This window comes from Dendronephthya gigantea, unplaced genomic scaffold (genome assembly GCF_004324835.1).
Source record: "Dendronephthya gigantea isolate DGI-Jeju-01 unplaced genomic scaffold, DenGig_1.0 000078F, whole genome shotgun sequence".
NCBI lineage: Eukaryota > Metazoa > Cnidaria > Anthozoa > Malacalcyonacea > Nephtheidae > Dendronephthya > Dendronephthya gigantea.
Genome location: NW_021163088.1, coordinates 335,154 through 359,158, shown reverse-complemented (window position 1 = coordinate 359,158; position 24,005 = coordinate 335,154). Strand labels below are relative to the sequence as shown.

Genomic DNA, 24,005 nt, shown 5'->3' with positions numbered 1-24,005 from the left:
CACGCTTTCATAAAAAAGTGCTTTAGTGCAAAGCAGACGTATAAGTATAATAAAGTAGTTTACTATTATAATAGTTTCTAGTGAAGCTTGAGTTTCCTTTGGCGCACAATAGAATCACTATATAGACTGAGCTAAACTGTGTGTATATATATAGCTATGAGAAAGGTATCTAACATCCGGCTAACGCACTCATAGTCTTAAAACAACTGCATGCAAGACTTGTTTATTGTACTTGGTATATTGTCAAATGAATTTAGCCGACCTGGATGTACCTACGCACATGCATGCACGCACGCACGTATAAAGATAAGGGAAAGCATTTTGTATATACAAAACTCGGAAGCTGCATGGTTTGAAAATATCCATAATATATATTTGGATGCAATGAGCGCTCATGCAGGGTTTGCAAGAAACGTATAATATATACGGATTGAAAAACGTTTTAGAAACCTTTCAGTCAAGGAATAACATGGAAGAGATTGAAAACTATGTAAGTCTTTAGAGATAGATAGGGCGCTGTTTAAGGATAGAAAGCAATGTTGTAAATAGGATCAGTCGAAAAACGTTGAAAAGGATTTCAATGAAGAACTTCGAGGACGTATATTTAGCATCACTTTTCTAAATTCAAAGGATTGTGTGGCTTTATTCTGTGGAGTTATTAATAGACTTCTGAATCAAAGTTCTAATGTCGCATGCATGCGTGTTGTAAGACTGGAACACCCCACTGTCAAAACTCGTATTAGTTTAATAAAGAATTTTTAATTTGGAGCCGAACTGTCCCAGCTACAGACTATACAGCGGCGTCATTTTTGGAGCGATGCCACGAGTTCACAGGGGGCTCTATTGACTAGAACTCCACTAAACTTGCAAGTTGCATGAAGCTATTGTGAATATGCCAAAACTATATAGATAGAATGGAGTATATATATATTCATATATACAAGAAGATCATTAAACTGATAAACATGAAACAGCCTTGACCTCCGACAATTTCAAGCAGCCAGATACATGCAAAAAAACACTCCATGCTGGCTAATATAGAACTGAACTAACTTTAAGATACAGATCAACATTGCACCAATTTGAGCAGTTTCTCCTTTAAAGCATTGAAAAATTTACTTTAACCAGTCTATTGTCGTATAAAGATTAGTCAAATTAGCTTGCTGTTTGAATTTCCAAAAATCTATAGCAATGAAGTATTGATCCACAGTTGATTCGCACTTATACGTCTCCTCTAAAAGCTCATCACATGCACTGAAACTTATATTCAATGGGAGATATGAATAACTCTACATAACGATTCCTTTGCAATATTTCCAGTCGAAAATAGAGCTTGATTTTCAATGTTTTACTTCATACCTTTCCATTGATTAAGAAAGGACCATCTCTTTGATCAGTAAAAACATAATTTCTGTCACACTCAATGTGTGTGAATGTGAGTGAGCTTTTTGAATACAGGCGTTTATTAACAAATCCTATATATATGCACTGTCTAATTTTTCATTTCTGTATGTTCGGCCATGCATGCATATGATGAAAAGGTTTGCAAAATAATTGCAGCACTCTACAGATAATATTGAGTTTATTAAATAGACTTTAACAAATTCCTATTAGAACCTAATTGGGTTCCGGAGGATTATTTTGTATATATAGTATACAATAAGTTATAAACAAGCAATTATATAGTTACAAGTTAAAGTGAGTCACAACTCATGTATTCATGTATTTCCCAATATAAAATATTACTTTTGACTGAATTTTGACGTTTGGTTGAATAGCATGAAGTTTACATAACCCCACATCATTCTCTATCTAATAATGTTCACCTTTGATGAAAGTTTTCACTTTGCAATTAGAGTTACCTCCTGGACCCCCAGGATAAAGTATAGTGCTAAAGCTTCCATAGCGTCCGAACCTTTGGAGCCGTAAGGCAAATCACAAAAGAGCAGCTGTCAATCTCGTTCTGATACGCGACGATTACGAATCTTCTCTATGGTCTGCAGAATCTGACAACTGAACAAGCGAAGCAGTGGGGCGTGGGCGCCGGGATTCCTCCGACGAAAGGAAGGATATTGGCCCTGTTCTATTATTCAAAATAATAACATTTTAATTAACTTCTTATTAGATGATTGTCATTGTGTGTATGATCGGCGTTTCAACTCTTTAAAGCCCGTTAGCCAGTATACAGACAGCGTTTGTACATAATTGGTAGATCATATAGTTTTTTTTATTAGATACTCATAGCATAGTTAAATGTTTTATACAACTGCGCCAAGTTCAAATGTTCACACAAAATGTTCACACTTTTTGCGACGAATACAGTCGCTAATTCCCTAATCACGTTGCTGAATTTCGCTGTCGGCGCGGACAAATTTGCGTCGTGGAAAACGGTTAACGATTGGCAAATTCTATCGCTCCCAACTTTATACACTGGCTCTAGCAAAGGCTTTCGTCAGAAAGATATGGTCGTATATGTCGGAATGTAAAAAAAATGGAAAAGAGTTTTGAAAGCAAAATCTAAACATTTCGTTTCGCGCGCTTTTCTTAACCCTCGCAACATTCCCGCGTGTTTGGATCAGGCCGTCAAAACACGGAAACCATCAAGAAATTGTTAATCATTTATAGTGAGGAGAACTGAGCAAATTATTTCCCAAATTATTTCGTCGAAATTCCCCCCGACGGATGAACGGATGGTCTATAAATAATACAATATACGAAAATGTTTGTGTGTAGGTGCGTGTAGTCCACGCGAGACGTGACGTCAGAAAAATAGTATCACATCCCAGCAAGAAATCGGGGACTGGAACGTGATATCCCGAAAAATCAACTGCTTATGTGGTACAAATACTGTTTTCCGATGGGACAATTTGAATTTGAAGCATAATATACGCCTATATTTGTACTCTCGAGACAAGGCAAAAGACCATATGATCTATATTTATTGGCCGCAAAGTGCGACTTTTGAACACAACAAAAATTAACAATTTTTTTAAAATAATCTCCAGATAATCTTAAAACGAACGATTGTTCGCCACCTTCAAGCTGCAACAAGGTCACGTTGTTTATGTATCCAGATTTCGTCGGATTCATGTTTAAAATGGTCGCAAAACCTACTCATTTATGTTACCATCGATACTGCTCAAAGTCTGTTGTTCTGTGCGCATCAACTTTTAATAACTTTTAAAATAATGTCGACAGTCAAGCTGTAATCTTTCGCAAGCGAATATACTCATCTGATTGAAGATACATCATCGTCTGGTTCTCTTTCGACCTGGACGAGTTACATTGGGCGACTGTCTTGGTTCCTCTGGTTGAGAGTTCGTCGCAGTATCAGCTTCTTAAATCATAAACGCCATATGAATGATAGAAGCTTACTTAAGTAGGTATACTCAGCCTTTATTTCAGGTTAATATTCTTTTTTTTACAGAAACTACGGTAAAACAGTTCTTACATGCACATATAAACATATAAACATATAACTGCATCACCTTCGTTTTGACAAAGTGTTTCATCGATTTCATGAGGCCAATCAATATTACAGTTAGAACATTTTCTTACGCTTCTATAACGACCAATAGAACAAAAAAATTAAAATATACTTTCAATACCGTTCTCATGATGTTATAACCTACAGTATTTGAGTCCGGGTGCAATTTAGCCTAATCCATCTGCCCCCGCTAGTATTTCAACTGCCCCTGCCACTATTGCTACTACTCTCGCTGCCACACCTATCTTCGCTGCCGCCCCTGCACCCACCTTGTACCACTACCACTCTCACTGCTACGCCCATCTACACTGCTACACCCGCACCACTGCCACACCTACGTTGTCCACCCCCCACTGCCACCCTTCCACCCATCTTGTAACACTACCACTCTCACTGCTACGCCCATCTTCACTGCTACTCCCATCTTCACTGTTACCCCCGCACCACTGCCACACCTATCTCCACTGCCACCCTTCCACCTACTTTGTAACACTACCACTCTCACTGCTACAGCAATCTTCACTGCTACCCCCATCTTCACTGCTACCCCCGCACCACTGCCACACCTATCTCCACTGCCACCCTTCCACCTACCTTGTAACACTACCACTCTCACTGCTACGCCCATCTTCACTGCTACCCCCGCACCACTGCCACACCTATCACCACTGCCACACCTATCACCACTGCCACCAAAACAATCACTACTGCCACACCTATCTCCACTGCCACCCTCTGCACCTACCTTGTAACACTACCACTCTCACTGCTACACCCATCTACACTGCTACATCCGCACCATTGCCACACCTATCTCCACTGCCACCCTTCCACCTACCTTGTAACACTACCACTCTCACTGCCACACCTATCTCCACTGCCACCCCTGCACCTACCTTGTAACACGACCACTCTCACTGCTACGCCCATCTACACTGCTACACCCGCACCACTACCACACCTATCGCCGCTGTCACTCCCGCACCTACTACGTATTACTACCTCTCCCACTGCCCAACCCATCTCCATCGCCATCCATTAATAATCTGCTACTACCTCTTCCACTTCCACACCTATCCGCACTACCACTACCTCTGCCACACTTATCCACACGGCGACTCCTGTACCTACTTCGTACCACTACCACTACCTCTACCACACTTATCCTCTGCGACTCCTGTACCTACTTCGTACCACTACCACTACCCCCTCTGCCACACTTATCCACACTGCGACTCCTGTACCTACTTCGCACCACTACCTCTGCCTCACTTATCCATTCTGCGACTCCTGTACCTACTTCGTACCACTACTACTACCTCTGCCACACTTATCCACTCTGCGACTCCTGTACCTACTTCGTACCACTACCACTACCTCTGCCACACTTATCCACTCTGCGACTCCTGTACCTACTTCGTACCACTACCTCTGCCACACTTATCCACTCTACGACTCCTGTACCTACTTCGTACCACTACCTCTGCCACAATTATCCACACTGCGACTCCTGTACCTACTTCGTACCACTACCTCTGCCACACTTATGCACACTGCGACTACTGTACCTACTTTGTACCACTACCACTACCTCAGCCACACTTATCCACACTGCGACTCCTGTACCTACTTTGTACCACTACCACTACCTCTGCCACACTTATCCACACTGCGACTCCTGTACCTACTTTGTACCATTGCCTCTCCCACTGAAACTCCCACTACCACACCTATCCTCACGGCCACTCCCACTGATAATACAATGCAGAAAATGCAATTTGCTACATCTCACCTTCCTTTAAAATATCTTGCCGCGCAATGATGATGTATTTTGAAATCACAAGCAACACAACTTTGCCCCTAGTTAAGAATTAAAAGGAATTGGAAAAATTATACACGGCGACTAAACTGATTGTAAATCTACAGTCCAGGGGTGTCCAGTCGTAATATCAACAAACAATTTGTTTACATTTTGTTGTTAATTTTTTTTTAACTACGACGAACGGTCGCCTTATCCCAAACATTATTGGTTAAATGAATATAGGAATGAGTGTGCAGAAACGAGTGCGAGTCCGCATCCAAAACATGCGAAATGTAAAAATCATTAAATACTTTTAGGCACGAAGCGCATGCTCGCTGGGCATTTTTGACACCATTATTCCCTTTTTAGTGAAAAAACAGCAAAAACAAAATACCACAGGCGATAGGTTCGATGAAGAGGTTATAATTTATGAAGGATGGAGTTTATCTGAAGACAGAAAATGCAGATAATAGGTGTGAATATACCTACCCGAAGAACAAAATCCATACATATTTTACAATCCATCACGTAGTCTTCATAAACTCTCTTGAGGTACGGTTGAAGTTCCAGTACAGCTCGAGGACCGAGCCAATAATCACCTAACGACTAAATAAAGATTACTTATTTTAAATAGTTAGAAAAGAGAAAAGATTCACCACTCTCACGAAGAAGATGGACGTTTTTGGAAGAAAAACCAAAAGGAGTTTATTATCTTTGTCATGGTGATATTTTATGTCAATAGCCATTTTCTTTTTAATATTTTCCGGTCATGCATTCCAAGGAAACATACATCCTCTTCGTAATAGTAAATAGTTGCTCAATACTTTTATCCTTAATGATAATCTTTACGACCTTGTAACATAACACCTTGTAAATAGATCTAATTAGCTTATATATATTCAAATTTAGTCTGAAAGATGTCTTAAGTTAAAGACGAATGTTTAATGGCTTTGTTAAAGTTATATGTTGGGTTTTCAATATTCTAAGAATTCGTTTCCCGCCAGGCATATCTCTGGCTAGGATATTGATCAATAGTTGTTCAATGATCACGGACCATCGGTCGTACATCATTAGAGATGAACTGCGACTTGTGAGAGAGAAGAAGTTTACCTGAGAAAGCCACTTGCCTTTTACCCACATATTGAGAAGTTTCTAGTGATATAAAAAAGTAAACAGTTTTCGACATAAAACAATTTGTCCACTTATATAAGAAAATATATCTAAGGAGAAACAGTTTTAAAATGATCAATGATTTAAAATTTTCAAAAACACGACCACCATCTTGAAATGCGTTCGTGATGGATCCTGAGGGCTGGATGGGGATTTGACCGCTTTCACGTTTGTGAAAACGTTTTTTAGATCACTATCTTATAGAACAGCGAATTAATCGTGAATTTCATGTTCCAACCATAGCGTGCGTAAAATTTATGACTGCTGCTACAATGTCTTCAAGAAAGTGTTGTCCACAGTAAATGTGTCGTATGGTTCCTCATAGTAACTACTTTGCAATCGGCAGCACTCCCCTCACTAAAGAAGACTGTGAAAAATTGTCACCTGCAGTAAACGCAGACTATGGAGAGAAGTACCTGATGCAAGGGATTTACTGCAGAATCTCTGTTTTGCATCTTAACTGCAGTTACAGTAAAACTAATAATCAATTGCCATGTACCTCAGCATGTGAAGCACTCATCGATTTCTGTAAATCAGCAGCGCCGTGAAGAAGTTCCACGGAAGTTGCCGTTCCATCATCCGACTGGACAAAAGTATCCAACTGAAAAGATTAAAAAAATAAAGATATCATGTGATCCAAACATAGAGATTTAGACATCACGTGATCCAAACATGGGTGGAAGAGAAACAGGGGAGGGAGAGAAAGCTCTGGCGGGGGAAAAGCTTGGAGGATACGTTCATGAACAATTGAGAGCAAATTTCTACTACTCTTAATTCCATCTATCATACCATGGCAATTGTAAACGTCTTCGGCCCGAACAAGTTGTCATCAAATAACAGACCATTTAACGAATATATATTCATACGAAAACTGTTCTTCAGCAAAAATTCTTACCACTTTCCTGAAATATTCCACGTCATGTGCCGTGTAGCTTGTCGCAAGCTTCGAAATTTGATCTTCACTACTGTTCACCTAGACCAACACAGCGAACACAGTATAAGCTTACCATCACCTACTCGCAAGCATCACCATCTACGCTCGCTCTGTTCAGCAACCCCCGGTAGCTCAGTGACAATCTTGAGCATTCCTCCTTACACTTTTTTACGATTCAAAGGGAAGTAACTCTGTTTTGTATTTGTAAATTTTGTATGGGGCAAACTCGAAAAGGCAATTTAGGGGAAAAAAATAACTCTCTTAAGGCTAATTTCCACTCCGGAAAACGAGCAGCGGATCGGATCGGATTTTTTTCCGAGCCTGGTCCGATCCATGAAGTGATTCGGATCGGATAAAAAAAAGTTAAAAACTATTGAACTTTTTTACCCGGTCCGGACGCTTTCGGATCAATATAAGCCAAAATTTCAACAGACGGCGCACGGGCGGATTATCTTTCGTTCCGATCCGATCCGATCCGCTGCTCGTTTTCCGGAGTGGAAATTAGCCTTTAGTGAACGTTCCAAAAATATTTTTTGACGATTGAAAAGGCGTATTGTATATTATATTGTGAGATTCGTGGATAATTAACGAGTCTAATTTTGGTTATATGTATGCATCTGTAATTCTCCAATTAGTAATTCATATATTAACTTTGATACAACTAATCTTAATTAGTATTCATAACTTTGTTAAGGCTATTCTCCATTACCGTCTGCTTCACTCGCGCGGCGGGGCGGACGTAATGGAGAATCGCCTTTATGGATCTAATGGACAGCCTTTACACACATCCTGAATATGCATTAAGCTTAATTTATTCATTTCACAAGCACGTTAAAATACTCGCGGCCGATTTGTATGGGATTTACAATGCCTCGTTCTAGTTTCTACCACTCGCCATTGTAAATACCCATACAAAGCGGCGTATTTTAACTAGTAGCCACTAATCATACCAATCCGTAGTAATATTTCCCGTCATCTTCTGAAACGCCTTTTCGTATTTCCAAAAACAACGGTTGTAGAGCATTATTAATGGTGTTTATACATCTCTGGAAATTAGCTGGATCAAAATTATCTGTGAAAGAAAAGGCATTTTTAGCAAACGCATCTTCTGCCCGATCTAGTTACTACCTTTTTTTTACGTACCCAGTCCGCAAAAAGACATGTACATAAATGACTAGTTGAATATTAAGCACGTGTTACACGGTGCAATCTTTTATGCAACTTGCAATCACAATTCTAGTTTGGGTATAGATGTAAATTAACAATTAGAAAACTTTGGTCTTTTATACACTCTATATGCATCGACTTTTATTACACTTGAAGACTCTTTACTAATCTATCTAAAAGTGAAAAGCTATGAATTCGCGAGAAAAATTGCATGGTGTAACACGGCCTTTAGGGTCGGTAAACTCATCCGAGACTGGAAACTCGACGGGGAAGGGGACAGGGGCGGGGAGTGGGGGGAAGGGACGGGGAGAATCGGTCAAAAAGGCCTCGGTCCGTTAGGTCTCAGTAAAAAGATCGCTCTCGTTAAATAAGAGTTAAGATAGTAATACGAAAATATCTGTAATTTGCGGCATGAAGGTGTTGTGTCAAATGGTAATCTGAATAATAATATGCTGTAAGCCTTTAAATTTCTCACGGTTTTTCACTAATGGGTAACAAAACAAAATGCTTTATCACTTTATTCACAGTGCTCAGAGATATTCCAGTGTAATTCCACATGTAGCAATACGTACATTGGGCGCGAATGTGAATTTTTGCGCAGGCAGCAATGCTTTTTAAAGCCTTCAAAGCTGTTAACTTTATTTGTTGTATAGGTGGCATGCTGTGTATTCTAAATGTGATTGGTTCATTCGTAGTCACATGACTTTAAATAAATGCAATGTTTCCCGCCAGGGAAATAAGTGAAAAATTCTTGCCCGCTCGACTTCGTCTCGGAAAGATTCAGACTCTTGGGAAAACAAAACTCACTATTTCCCTCGGGAGCATACATTGAGTGTATAATATTTACTGGGATATTTTGCTAATGCTCTGGCTTAAGGCCGTGTTAGAGGATGCAATTTTTCTCGCAACTTTCAATGCTATTCTACTTTTGGGAGATGTAAATTTCGCGAAACTTTCGGGCTCATTATGCCATACATAAATACATTTCGTAAATTCTTCACTAATTTACATCTCTCAAAAGTAGAATTGCATTGCAAAGTTCATGAAATTTCGCACCGTGTTAACGAGGGGCATCAATGTTTTTCGCTTTTGTCCGCCGGTCGAACAATGTGAATTAAGCAGAGGGAGCGATTTTTGTTTTGATACTTTTGTTTGCATAAATAAAGGCTATATCCAAGCAATTCAGTCATTACGCAATACAACAAAATTTTCATTTTTCACTAGAGTCTTGACAGATGTGAGCTTTGCTTTAATGTTACACCATTGATTCTCCAAAAGCTGCTTTTTCGTTTCAACGTTACGTGCGTGCACATACGAGCAAAAAACGCGAGAGAAGAAAGCAACCCTTAGGGCGAATTCATTATCGCAATTTTTTGCACGTACATGCAAGTACGTACACACACGCAAAAGTCTAAAAACTTCTAAGTTGTTGTATAATTAATTTTATGCCAGAAAAAAAACACACTAAATCATCAACAGAATCCAAACTTTATGAAATCAACGATCTATTTATTCAATGATTTTTATTTGATGATTTTTATTTGATCAGTCAAATTATTTTAAACATTTACGTAAGTTGAATCACCGACAATTCGTTTTGCAACTTTGTCTGAAAGAACGAAAATGCTGAAAAACAAAAACTTGCTTTTATATTAGGGTGCTCTTCCATTATTAGGTGGAATTCTACGAAATTTTACGAAATCTTTGGATCGATATTTCTTTTCAATTGTGCTCTGTCTGGCAAGTAAATCCTCTTCATAGTCGACTTTTTACAATCAAAATGAGATTGAGCGAAATAATTATTCCGTGCGATCGAAGAAACCCCACCTAAACTAGGAAACTGTCTTTAAACGTGCAATACTGTGGCAACATTGAGAAAAAGTATCGCGATAGCATGATATTGAAATGAAGCATAGATGCAAATTAGCGTTGTTAATTTTTTATTATCGCTCTTTGTTTTACTTTTATTTTAACTTATGCAAATCACGCGTCACACAGCGCCGGTTATTCTTGTCATAAAAACAATAATTGAACATTATTATAACTAAATTCTCACATGTTAAAACTGGCGGAACTTTTCCGAATGTTCCGCATTTTTCACGCCCGCGGTTTTTGACAGAGGAACCGACAGATTAGCATAGAAGATGAGAAACACTATATTCCTTAATAAAAAGTGTTTAACGGGGCTGAGTAAAAACAGCTGTAAAAACACCCCAATTTAGAAATTAAAAACATCGCAATTCAAGACCCTGTTAAACGGGGCAATTCTTCTTGCAACTTGCAATGCAATTCTACTTTTGAGAAATGTATTTTTGGGAACAACGTATCTTTTGTGTTACACTTCATTCATTTTTCTTCTGCAAGACTCTTCACTAATTTACATCTCTTAGAAGTAGAATTGCATTGCAAGTTGCAAGAAAAATTGCACCGTGTCGCACGGCCTTTATTCACTGTCGCTGCTGATGCAAGTAATGAAAATTGAAGTTAGGAGTTTTTCTAGCAGTTTTTCCAAATATTTGATGAACTCCTTAAACCAACTGATAAATTTGAGCAAATGAATTACTCGATAGTTTTCCGAACGCTTCTATTGCAGCGACTGTAAGTTTCAGTTTTTAAGTTAATTACTTTAGTGGACATGCTGTGCAGTTTTCAAACTATAGGAGTACTAAGGGATTCAAAATCCCAAGCGAGTTATGCAATCTGCCGACTAAATTTCCAACTGCGTACGAAAATAATTATATTAAAATTTACATAAATACAACAGTAATTAATGCTACTTCCCACACAATGGGTTTCTATCTTTCGCTTGCCCAAGTTCGTCCAGACGGATGATCGGTCTCTACTCTAGTATAAATCGGCGCAGTCGTTACGATAAGAAAAATTGTGATCTCTTACACACAGAGAGCCAGGCTTTTCCTGTAGTGTTCACCTACTTGTATACTTATATAATCATATATAGTATAAGCACCTTATAGTCCTTATTCAACGGGCGCTTTTTCTCGGCCAAATGCAAAATATTTCTTAAATAAATAAATCGCTACACGCGAAAATCATCGCTAGTTAGTAGTGGAAAACTGACACGGGGTCGGAACTGCTTTCTTTTGGCAAATGCTTGTTTTTCGCACAAACCGTTAATTAATATAACTCGCATTTAGTCCTCATGTTGCCGAAGTAAAAATAGAAGGTTTCAATCTTTTAAGATTAGACCGCCTTCATAAACGAGGTGGAGGGGTGTGCACGTATGTTCGTAAAGAACTTAAAGCATCTGTCATAAAGTCTCTGTCTTCTATCTCTGAAGACAACTTCCATCAACAATGGATAAATGTTCAGTATAAAAAATCCAAATCGTTTTTAATCTGTGTAACTTACAGGCCACCTGACTGTCCCTTGAACTGTTTGGAAGACGCTCTTAAGCCAAACTATATGGAAGCTTTATTATTAAACAAACCAATCCTGATCCTAGGAGACCTAAATTGTGATGTATTGAAGAGTGGTTGCGCAGAGTATAAATCTCTTGAAAAATTTTTAAATGAAATGAACCTTACCCAAATCATCGAAACCGCAACGAGGATCACGAATTCAACTTGTTCATTGCTAGATGTCATCATAGTGTCGTCGAAGTCGTTAGTTAGCCGAAGTGGGGTATTAAACGCATCTATCAGCGACCATTTGCCAGTGTACGCGGAACTCAAACTTAAACCTCCTAGACAAGCCACAAGATATATCACTACGCGTAGCTACAAAAACTATGTACCTAATGACTTCTTCACCGATCTAGCTAGAAAGTCAGACTCCCTCTTATCCGTTTTGGAAGAGGAAGATGTAAATAACAAACTCGATCGCTTTAACCATGTTGTGCAATCAACACTAGATGTTCACGCACCGATTAAAACAACAGCGATTCGTAACCGACCTTGCCCTTTTATCACACAAAATCTTAGAAACCAAATGAAAGAGAGAGACCGATTACACCATCAATTCCTAATTACGCGTGACACTAAGGACTGGGAAAATTACAAGATCTACCGAAATAATATTAAAAAAAGCTCTCAGGAAGGCAGAAAATGAACATAATTCTAATGAAGTACAGCAACACAAAGATACCCGAGGTCTATCTGGAAAATAATAAACCGTCTGGTACCATCAAAGAGCCAAGAGAGACAAATTTACACCAAAGATCACAAATCTATCGCAAACGAATTCAATCAATTTTTTTCATCAGTTGGTGAAAATGCTGCAAAGAAATCTATTCATCTAGCAGCTGCTAATAACATCGCTCTGCAGGAACCCTATGAAAAAGTTTATATACCGGAAAACGATCAATTTTCGTTTAGGGCGGTATCTTGTTATGAAGTTCGTCGAGTGGTGTTATCTTTACCTAACAATAAATCTCCCGGCCCAGATTTAATTAACCCAAAGATAATAAAAGACTGTCTTCCAGTCATTTTGGGTCCTCTTACGGATATTATTAACTGTTCTTTCCGAACTTCTACCTTTCCACTGGCATGGAAAAAGGCAGAGCTCATTCCTATACATAAAGAAGGTGATCATGAACTACCCTTTAATAACCGACCAGTGTCACTACTAGCAGTAGCGTCGAAAGTGTGTGAAAAATTAGCTCTTGAACAATTGAATTCCTACTTAATCAACTACAAGCGATTAACTCCCCACCAAAGTGGAAACAAAACACTCCATTCGACGGAAACATTAAATATTTTCACCACTGACTCAATCTTAGATGCCATGGACAAAAAGAAGCTTACAGCGCTAGTGTTGCTGGATCTCTCAAAGGCGTTCGATAGTATAAATCACCAGAGGCTACTCCAAAAATTATTCAATGTCGGAGCTTCTAATTCCACAATAAATTGGTTTAGAAGTTACCTAACTGACCGCTCTCAAGTCACTCGTATTGATTCTACAATATCGGAGCCACTATTATTAACTCATGGGGTACCTCAGGGGGCCATTTTATCGCCACTGCTCTTCTGTATATACTTAAACGATTTACCCGCTACATCCTACAATGGCAATCTGGAATCATATGTAGATGATACAAAGTTACTGTTATCGTTTCCTCTATCAGAAGTTGACAACGCTGTAAAAAACTTGGAACAAGATCTACATATGATCGCGACTTGGTGCTGCGAAAACAGTCTTCTGGTCAACCCAGACAAAACTAAATTTATGATTCTTGGAACAAGACAGTTGATAAGAGAGCTCGATGTTAATATCTCGGTTCCTTTCATGGGAAAGCTTTTAGAACCTGTTGATTGGGCGAAAGATCTAGGAATGTTGATGGACAAACACCTAAGTTATGACAAACATATCTCTAAAGTAGTATCATCTTGCCTCCACAAATTGTGCCAGATAAACCGAGTTAAAAACAACTTCGATAAGAGCACACTCACCATGATAATATCCTCGTTAGTGATCAATAAAATGTTATATGCTCCACAGTGTGGTCAAATACAACAAATGCTAACATGAAGAAACTTCAATCGGTTCAAAATTTTGCAAGTAAAATAATCACAGGATCTAAGAAATATGATCATGTAACCCCATTACTTAAAGATCTGGAGTGGCTGACTGTCGACAAATTGCTCTATTTCCGTGATGCGGTTATGACTTATAAATGCATGAACACTTTAGCGCCAAAATACCTCTGTGATATGTTCGAGAAGAGAACTTCTATTCATAATAGGTCAACTAGGTATTGCAACTTAGTACAAATACCCCGGTTCAAAACAAGTACAGGTCAACGGTCATTTGCGTATAGAGGAGCTGTGATTTGGAACAACCTAGATAGTAAACTGAAGGAATGTACATCACTTAAGACTTTTAAAACTCATTTGAAAGATCATTTACTGTCATTTTAGCCTGTTATCGACATTGTAAATACTATTAGCTTTTTAACATTCTATTAAACATAGTTTAGTTTTAATTGTAAATTATCCAGTATAATATAATTATTTCTTAAATATTGTAAATAGGTTCTGAAAAACCCTTCTGGGAGAAACTATTAAATTATCTATCTATCTATCTATCTATGTTGTATGAGAAACAACGCTAAAATCGAATACTCGAAAGCAATATTCGAGAGATCAAATACGTGAAAAAATTCACTCCTATAGAAATTGCACACTCCATATAGTACGATAGAGAATAAATTGTCCTTGTACAGTACAACGAATTCCCAATCAATACAGGTAATAAAGTGGTATCATCAACGTAATACAGGCTACAGACATCTAATACGCCCCTCATGAAAAACAGCAATGCTGATGAGGCTAGCAATCTTTGTACGCCCCTCATGAAGAACAGCAATGCTGATGAGGCCAGCGTGTTTAAATACGCAAAGTATTATGTACGTATGTATGTATGTATGTATATGTATGTATGTATAAGAATGCCAAAGAAAATTATTTCGAATGCGATTTAGTGACTGAATGACTTGACGAATTTTTAAGTGGGCCCAGTTGGACCTTGGCGGGATGTCCTTCAATTGGATTTCAAGCGGGAACTCTTCTGGCATGTAACATTGGCGAATGTACTTTCGTCCATAACTCTGTTTCCACGTTTACCTTTCTGGCAAAATCGGCGGAAGTGTGAGCGGTATTTCTTCATGCCAAAGAAATATATCAGGGGATCAAAACACGAATTCAAGAATGCAAACGCAATTAGCCAACGATAAGCGATGCGTCTTTCATTCTTCGATAGACCTTTATTGGCTGTTGAAAAAATACGATATGTTGAATAGGGTAAGAACACTGCGTAGGCCGAACACACCATGATAAAGGTTACACAAATCGTCCGTTTTAAAGGGTAAGCTTGTCTTGCAACCGTCTTGGCACGAAGTTGTCTCTTGATGTTCTTCACTTGAGCTCTTGCTGTTCGTATTATGATAAAGTAGATGACGGAGAGCATAAACACATGTAGGAAAGACAAGGCAGTAAGGAAAAGTTCGTATTCTGTGTGGAAGAGAAACACCAAACTGAAATAATGACCGACTCCAAGCAAAATGGCCGTTATCCACGAGGCAGCAATGGCAATCCAAAACACTTGCGATGTAAAAACTACTGTATACCTTAATGGCCAAACTACTGCAAACCATTTTTCAATTCCTATCAGTACGATCGCATTTGAAGTTGAGAATGTACATGCAAAAATAGACGTGTAAATGTCGAATGCCGTCAAGCATTGAGAAGAAGGAGGTATGATCTCCAAGGAACGTACGTAGCGAGAGCGAAAATGTCAGCTATTGTTAAATTCAAGATGAGTTTATCAGCTGCTGTTTTGAGGGAGCCTCTTCTTAGGAGGAAATACAGCAATACCATCGAATTTGCGATGCAGCCGAAAACGCTTTGACTAGCCGTGAACACGCTAAGAAACATCGTAACCCTTGTATCCATTAGATCCGCCATCACCAAAATTAATAATATCCAACTGTTCTATCGGATCTTGTCAACACAGTCAATATTGATGACAGAACTATAGTCTATACCGTTGCAATATGTCTATATTTACATCTCTGATTCGAAGTTTAACAGCTATATAATTGAGCATCAGATAAATAATTCAGAAACGCTATAGGCTAATAAATTATTAACATATACATCATAACATGGCAATCTTTCTCAAAAGCATACCGAATTGAGTTAACAGTCGACGCTTACGCAATGGGGCAGATTCATTTCTGCCTGTGAAAGACTGCTATTTCCCCAACATCGGCCCTGCGTTCGGCGCGAACATGTGATATAATTTATAGATCTTCATCCAAGGAATGATAATTTTGACTTCATACATAAAAACAGCACGGTTAACCGCCTTGTTTTTGTAAAAAGTTCGACTATAAACACACCAGCAGCTTATCCTAAACACACTAGCCATTTATCCTAAACACACTAGCCATTTATCCTAAACACACCAGCCCGCAACGGCTAATTTGGCAGCTGTATATTCATGTGCGCAAAAAGACACTTTCTTTTTAAAAGAGTTATTACTTCGGAAAGTAAAATTTACAATCTCTCAACGCAGACACTTGGGGCCGGTTGTATCAAGCCCGTCTAGCTTAAACGGTGGATAAGTCAAAATTAAATAACACTCTTACATCTCTCTTGAATGGGTCAACTTGAATATTATACATGCACTGAATATGTAGTTGTAAACAGTATGTTTGTATTAAGGTAAAAAACATTTAGTTTGCTTCTTGAATAAAAGATTTGCTTTCTATTTGAACTTATCCACCGTTTAAGCTAAGGCTTGATACAACCGGCCCGTGGTTTCCAACTGCATGGCCTGGTTACATGGATGCTCTCGGTTACTTATAGAGGCCGTTAATTTAATAAATCCCATAGTTTTCATCATAAAGCAAAGATCAGAAAGAAACTTGTTTGTCTATGAAGCAAAGCTAAAACTGATGGCTTGGGTTATTAGAGAAATTTGCTCAGCAAACACGACGTGACGCCCAGGACTGTGTCTAGGACGTCACAAAATGGCGTAATACGTCCATCTATATGGCTATGATTACGCCATATCAATGCGCTATCTTCAAGGCATCCTGGGCGTCATATCGTGTTTGCTAAATTTCGCTATTTAGAGATGTAAGAAAACGTCAACACGATGGTCGCCATGGTTGGCTTTTTATCGTAATTACATGTCGTGAATAAATCATTTTCATCGATGAGAAATATTTCGGATGTAAATTTGTCTTTATTTCCTGTATTAATTCAAATCAGTCACTGTTGACGGCATACACGTAGAAAAATCAATTATACAACAGCCACCTTAACATGTTCTCGACAATTACGATGCCTGTTTACACTTGCCAAGATTTTAGGTGCAATTTTCTTCTTCTCATGGATGGGAACAAGTGAATAAGTTATATATGCATGCTTAGAAAAGGGCTCGTCAGTGAACTCAAAAAAGACTGAAACGATAACCCATAACGCCACCATTTTGAAGCCAATTGAAGGCTTTCACAATCTCGCGATTTACTCTGGCAACGAAGGCTCTGGGATAATCCAAACTACTGTATTGAACGAACAATCACAATCGTTTCTGATTTCGATTATCCCAGAGCCTAACATCTGGAAAAATTGCCCGCGCTGACCAATATAATCGCTGCATGGCACTTGAACAAAAAGTTCATATCTCCGCAAAAAATTGAATAAAAGATATGTAATGAACGCGCCAAAGCAAATGCTTTCAGCCATCTTTAAAAATAAACCTTCCTCTTATTAATTAGGGATATAATTTAGTTAGCCAAACTCAGGTGTCAATCAATTTATACGTCATAGGTTATCAAATATGTAGGGTGGTGCACGAGTGTCTAGAGGGAGAGTCGTGATAGTGAGAGGGTCATTTATCTGTGATCCGAATAAAGAGAAAAAACTAACGGAGTGTGTTGGCTTAAACATAGTCTCTAACGGCAATCCTCGACACAAGTGGCACCTCCGCAACGGGATAATTATACTGTGAGAAATGGAAGAGTTCGAGAAACAACTCGACGCGAAACGCAAACTGATCGAAGCAACACGTGTAACGAAAGATTGAAAATCGAAACACAGCAAGCATTGAGCGACAGAAAACCACTTTAACCAAGAACGTGAATGAAATATACGAGCTAAAAGTGGAGGTACAAAGAAGTACGAAGAACAAAGGGAGATGATCAAACAGAGATTAAAACCTGGACGGACGCCATTGACAACGAGACTTGGGACAATACGATCGCGAACGCCCTTAAAACAACGAAGGCATGAGAGCAAGAGGAAAACCAACATGAAAAACGACGTGAACAAGAGACCCCAGCGGAAGAACGGAACGACCGGCTTAGTGTAGTCCCTGACTGCAGGCTAGGCTTTTTAAGCACTAGAACTAGAACAAGAACTAGAACAAGAACTAGAACTAAAACTAGAGCTAGAACTAGAACGGACGATGATGGAACAACAGATGCAACACGAACAGAAAATCAAAGCGTTACGAAAGGAAAACGAGGCTACCTAAGCTTGAAATAACGAAAGTCAACGGGACGCCTATATATTGGTTTCACTTCTGGAATCAATTCGAAGCAGATATTGATAAAACCGAAGTTGCGCCGGTAAAGAAGTTTTCTTATACCTAAAGGAACTTGTATAGACCCCAAAGTGAGATCATCGATTGACGGATTGCCATTTTCGACCGAAGGATATGAACGCGCGAAGAAATCCTTAAAACAAAGTATGGAGACACGAGCGAGATTGTGAAGGCGTACAAAGAGCCAATACCGGTAAGATCCACGCCTTTTAAGTAAATTGTTGTTTAACGTACAGTCTTTAGAAACATTGGGAAAACTTAAAGAAGTAAACGCGTATGTACAAAACATCATGCATCTGCCAACCATACAAGGAGCCAATACCTGTAAGACTCACGCCTCTTACAGTAAATTGTTGTTTAACGTACAGTCTTTAGAAACATTGGGAAAACTTAAAGAAGTAAACGCGAATGTACAAAACATCATGCATCTGCCAACCATACAAGGAGCCAATACCGGTAAGACTCACGCCTTTTACAGTAAATTGTTGTTTAACGTACAGTCTTTAGAAAAATTGTGAAAACTTAAAGAAGTAAACGCGAATGTACAAAACATCATGCATCTGCCAACCATACAAGGAGCCAATACCTGTAAGACTCGCGCCTTTTACAGTAAATTATTGTTTAACGTACAGTCTTTAGAAACATTGGGAAAACTTAAAGAAGTAAACGGGTATGTGCGCATGTGTCTAGATAGTGGGATTTTATTAATCTAGTTGACGCTCTTAGGGAATGGATGGAGCGAAATCCTGCCAAAAGCAACGAAAGACCATCATACTAGGCAAAACCAAACGCATTAGATGCGCACCAAGGCGAGTGAAAACAGGGACGGTGCGTCTATTGTAGTGAGAAAAGCCCCACGAACAGAGGGATACTGAACATTGTAATTCAGAAACCGGACGTGTTCGATCGATTATTGGAAAAGTGTAGCTTTTGGAAAACCCTGAGAATATGTGTATGGATCTCACGATTCATGCCTAACGCTGGGAAAGTGAAGAAAAGCAAACATGGTCCCTTGTCAACTGGAGATGCAAAAGAACAAGAGATTTGGTGGATAGCAAGGGTATAGCAAAGGAACCAGCATTTACCCGAATTCAAAGAAGATTCAACCGCGCGAGACTCAACCTTAACTCGAACGGAAATAAGATTCTCGAATGCCACGGTCGCATACAAGGAGACTATCCCACCTACCTACCAGACAACGACCCGTACACGGAGAAACTAGTACAGCACTCCCAAAAGGAGACCCTCCACGGGGGAGTGGGGCTGAAGATGACGAAAGTGCAAGGGGGATACTGGATTACACGGCTGAGAAGACTCTCCAGACGCGTCATTAAGAAGTGCTTCGGTTGCAAACGATTACATACGATTTCCTTCCCAAACCCACAACCCGGGAAATTACCCAAAGATCGAACCGAGGGAGCATTTTCTCTTCAAGTCGTGCGGGTCGAGTACGCAGGACCTATATGGTACCGTAAACGAGGCAAGAAAGTGAGCAAAGCATACATCACCATATATGCTTGTTCATTGAGTTGCGCGTTGTACCTCGAGCTGACGACGTCCATGAGTACCAAGGAATACCTATAGCAACACTTAAACGATTCATTGCAAGAAAAGGACGGCCAGCGAAGGTCTCCGCGGACAACGCGAAGCCGTTCGTTACCGGAGCAAAGTGCTTAAGACGCATGACGAAAAGTTTAACGATTTCCTGGCAAAGATGTCAAACAAGTGGCAATTCAACTTGAGCCGAGCACCCTGGTGGGGTGGGCACTATGAGAGGTTGATTGGACACGTAAATCAAGCTTTGTGTAAGTCAATTGGCAACGGATATTTATCCTGGTCGGAACCGGAACAATTATTCTGGACATAGGGTCACTTGACCCTAAATAACCGGCCGCTGAGCTACGTTGAAGATGATGTCCAATGACCAATATTAACAACAAACGCGTTGCAAATTCGGCCAACCGAATATTCTACCAGAACAACAAGAGGATCGGATCGGAAACTCAGATCTCCGAAGCGAGCGAGGTACCTTCGGCGATGCAAAGACGTTCTTTGGAAGAGATGGTCTTGTGAATACTTGAAAGCCCTGCGTGAACGACATAACATGAAACATGGCGGCAAAGTCCTCCGGTTAAAAGTCGGTGACGTAGTTATCGTGAAAGGCGAGGAAAGAAATCGAGGCAAGTGGAGAGTTGGAATGGTCGACAGACTAATAGTTGGGGAAGACGGCATCGCTCGAAAGGGGAAAGTACGAGCGGGCCAGAGCACATTAGAACGCGCAGTTCAACATCTGTACCCGATGGAGTTGTCCCGTGACGTGGCTGCGAAGACTACAAAGTCAGGATCAAAACCAGCGAAACTCAGAGCAGATGTTCCTGACCACGACGGAACGCAGCCGCGATAGCAGAATCTCGTATTCAAGACATGGCGGATAATGATCAAAACAAGGCTAACTTTAAATATACAATTTGTTAAGTATAGCGAACAATTTATATAGTAATTCCTAAATGTTTATTCAAAGTTTATAATTCGATCATTTACGTTAAATTAGCTATAATCAGGGTTATCATGGACGGTGAACGAAAACAATCCATATATATTCATTTCGCTGAAATGGAATAGGGTGAGTGTGTTGAGAACTATGGGGATATTATTAATTAAGGATAAAATTTAGTTAGACAAAATAAGTGTCAATCAATTTATACGTCACAGGTTATCAAATATGTAGGGTGGTGCATGAATATCTAGAGGAAGAATCGTGTAAGTCGTGATAGTGAGATTTATCAGAGAAAAACGTGAACGTGTTGGCTTAAACATAGCTCTTTAACGGCAATTCTCAACAGTAATACAGCCACAGCGCTTAAAGAATAGACCAATCGTCACGTCGGAGACCCTATACCAAAAACCACTAAAAAAACGCGACAAGATAAAGCTCAACAAGCGATGTTTGCAAACAGTCGCTAGTATGCGTCAATACAGAAGTGTTCTGTCACGTAAAAATCTGGTCGCTTGCTTTTGCATCGTTCCGACGTCCCCGCCGAAGACCTACATGGTTCTTCTCAAAAAATCCCTAAATGTATATTATTTTAGTTAGAGAGATATTTACAAAGCAACTAGCAGTATAGGGAAGATGTATGTTCCAGGCGGACGCCGTAATACACGTCAATGCCCATGCAGCTTAAATCACATCGCTCTGCAATTGACACTGACTTTCTCTTGTAACATTAGAGAGCGCAGGCATTTCCTCTGCAGTTTCGCTGTTGATTCGTGATAATCGTTGTCTGAACCTTGTTCTGTATTTCTTCATGCCAAAGAAATATATCAAGGGATCAAAACACGAATTCAAGAAGGTGAATGCATTTAACCAACGCCAGGTGACATGTTTTTCATCATTCGATATACTTTTATCAGCAGTTGAAACGACTCGATACACAGCATAAGGAAGAAAAACCGCGTAGAAAAAACAGACGATGAGGAATGTTGTACGGATTGTTCTTTTCATGGAATAGTGTTGATTTGAAGTTGTACTTGTGAAAGAACCAAACCGTCTTGCCATCTCCCTTGCTTGGACTCTTGCGGTCCGGAGTATAACAGCGTAGATGATAGAGAGTATGATCAACTGTGAAAATGACAAGGCACAAAGCAAGAGTTCGTATTCTTTATGAATATCGATTTCATAACTCACGGCATGACCGACTCCAAGCAAAATGGCTGTCAACCACGAAACAACAACAGCAATCCATAACACATTCGACGTAATCAATACTCTATACCTTAATGGCCAAACCACTGCAATGAATCTATCAAATCCAATCAGCAATATCGCATTACCGGTCGAGAATATACACACGACAAACAGCGAGGTGTAGATTTTAAAATTCCCCGTCGTAGTCCTGAGAAAAAGAAGGTAAGATCTCCACGGTACATACGTTACGAGAGCAAAAAAATCCGCTATACATAAATTTAGGATAAGTTTATCAGCTGTTTCGCTTAGAGATCTTCTTGACAGAAGAAAATACAAAAGTACTAACGTATTTGTAATACAGCCGACAACACTTTGACTGGCGGTAAACACACCAAGGAATGTTGCGACATTTGAACTCAGTAGCTTCGCCATTACCAAATATTCAATTTTTCTTAACCGTTTTACATCACAACATCTCTTCACTGAAATGACCGAATTCGTCTGTGTCGATTGTTTAAACAGCGGTTTCTCAACATCCAGTTAACTCCGAATTAATGAGTTTTTAAGAAGCGAATGTAGCTTTTTATTGCAGATGAATTGATACGTCTTTAATTATGTATATTTGACCCTCGACCGATGACAAATATAGCTACATGACAAATATATTATACCAGCCGAGTAATAATTAATCAAAGTTATTTCGCTTATTTTTGAATGATCATTCTGAAACCAAAAGTAATAAAATTCTTTCTTTCAGGCAGCCGATTTCCAAGGACACGCGGGGCAGTTGTGTACATATAAATGTACACGTTTATACAGCTATATCAATCAATCAATTGTGACTGATGTCCAAAGAGCAGATGTTAAAGTCTTGCGGACATGCATTTTTTTTATCTGACAAAAAATTAAGACAAAAACTGTGACGAAAGTGACAAGATTAAAAGATTAGTAAAGAGGAACAGCGCAGTGCCAAACAACATCTTGTGGAAAATTAATTGGCAATCCCAATTCGTGCATCCATTTTAATTCCAAAGCAAAGGCAAAAGGTAAACCAAAGGCTTTGGCAAAGCAAAAACGTAATGTCACAGGGTCAGGTGTACGACGCATGCAAGTCATTTGTATAATATACGTTTATAGCTGATTGCGGTGACGAAATCCTCGCGCATGCCCGTTTGATCCCAGAATACAAGGCATGCCCACCTCCTTCACCCCCTTCCCAAGGGTATAATGCCGATACGGGCATTTAGCTCAACGGTAATATACAATGAATTGCCCAAGAAATTGAAGGCGAAAATTAAGTCGAAAATTGATTAGTCCGTGAAAATACTGTTACAAGATGAAGAAAATGAATTGCTCAAAATTTGTCAGAAAATGAATTGGTAAGATAATGAATTGCTCAAAATTTGTCGGAACGCTTTTATTTCCGCAGGCCACAGTGATATCACTGATCAATATGGGATTAATTGTCTTACAACTACAAGGGCCTTATCATAGGCTGTGTGTAGGAGGTCTAAGTATAAAACAAATAATGTCTTTTTCTCTTCCCATTGCCAAATGTGTCAGGAAAAAGTGATGCAAGTGCAGAAGTTAGGAAATGAAGTAATAAAGAGAGTCTTCAAATAACTCTCATAGTCAAATTGGATTAAGCTACACTCTAAAAACATCCTGGTTAAAATTTCCTGGTTGATGT

General features: G+C 39.3%; 1 protein-coding gene across 1 annotated transcript; it reads right to left on the bottom strand.

Moving 5' to 3' along the window:
• Nucleotides 1-21,808: 21,808 nt before the first annotated feature.
• LOC114532130 (histamine H2 receptor-like) lies at nucleotides 21,809-23,101 on the bottom strand. The gene has a single exon (XM_028553707.1). It carries the CDS (start codon nucleotides 22,745-22,747, stop codon nucleotides 21,809-21,811), a length of 939 nt encoding a protein of 312 aa, XP_028409508.1. The 5' UTR covers nucleotides 22,748-23,101.
• Nucleotides 23,102-24,005: the final 904 nt, after the last annotated feature.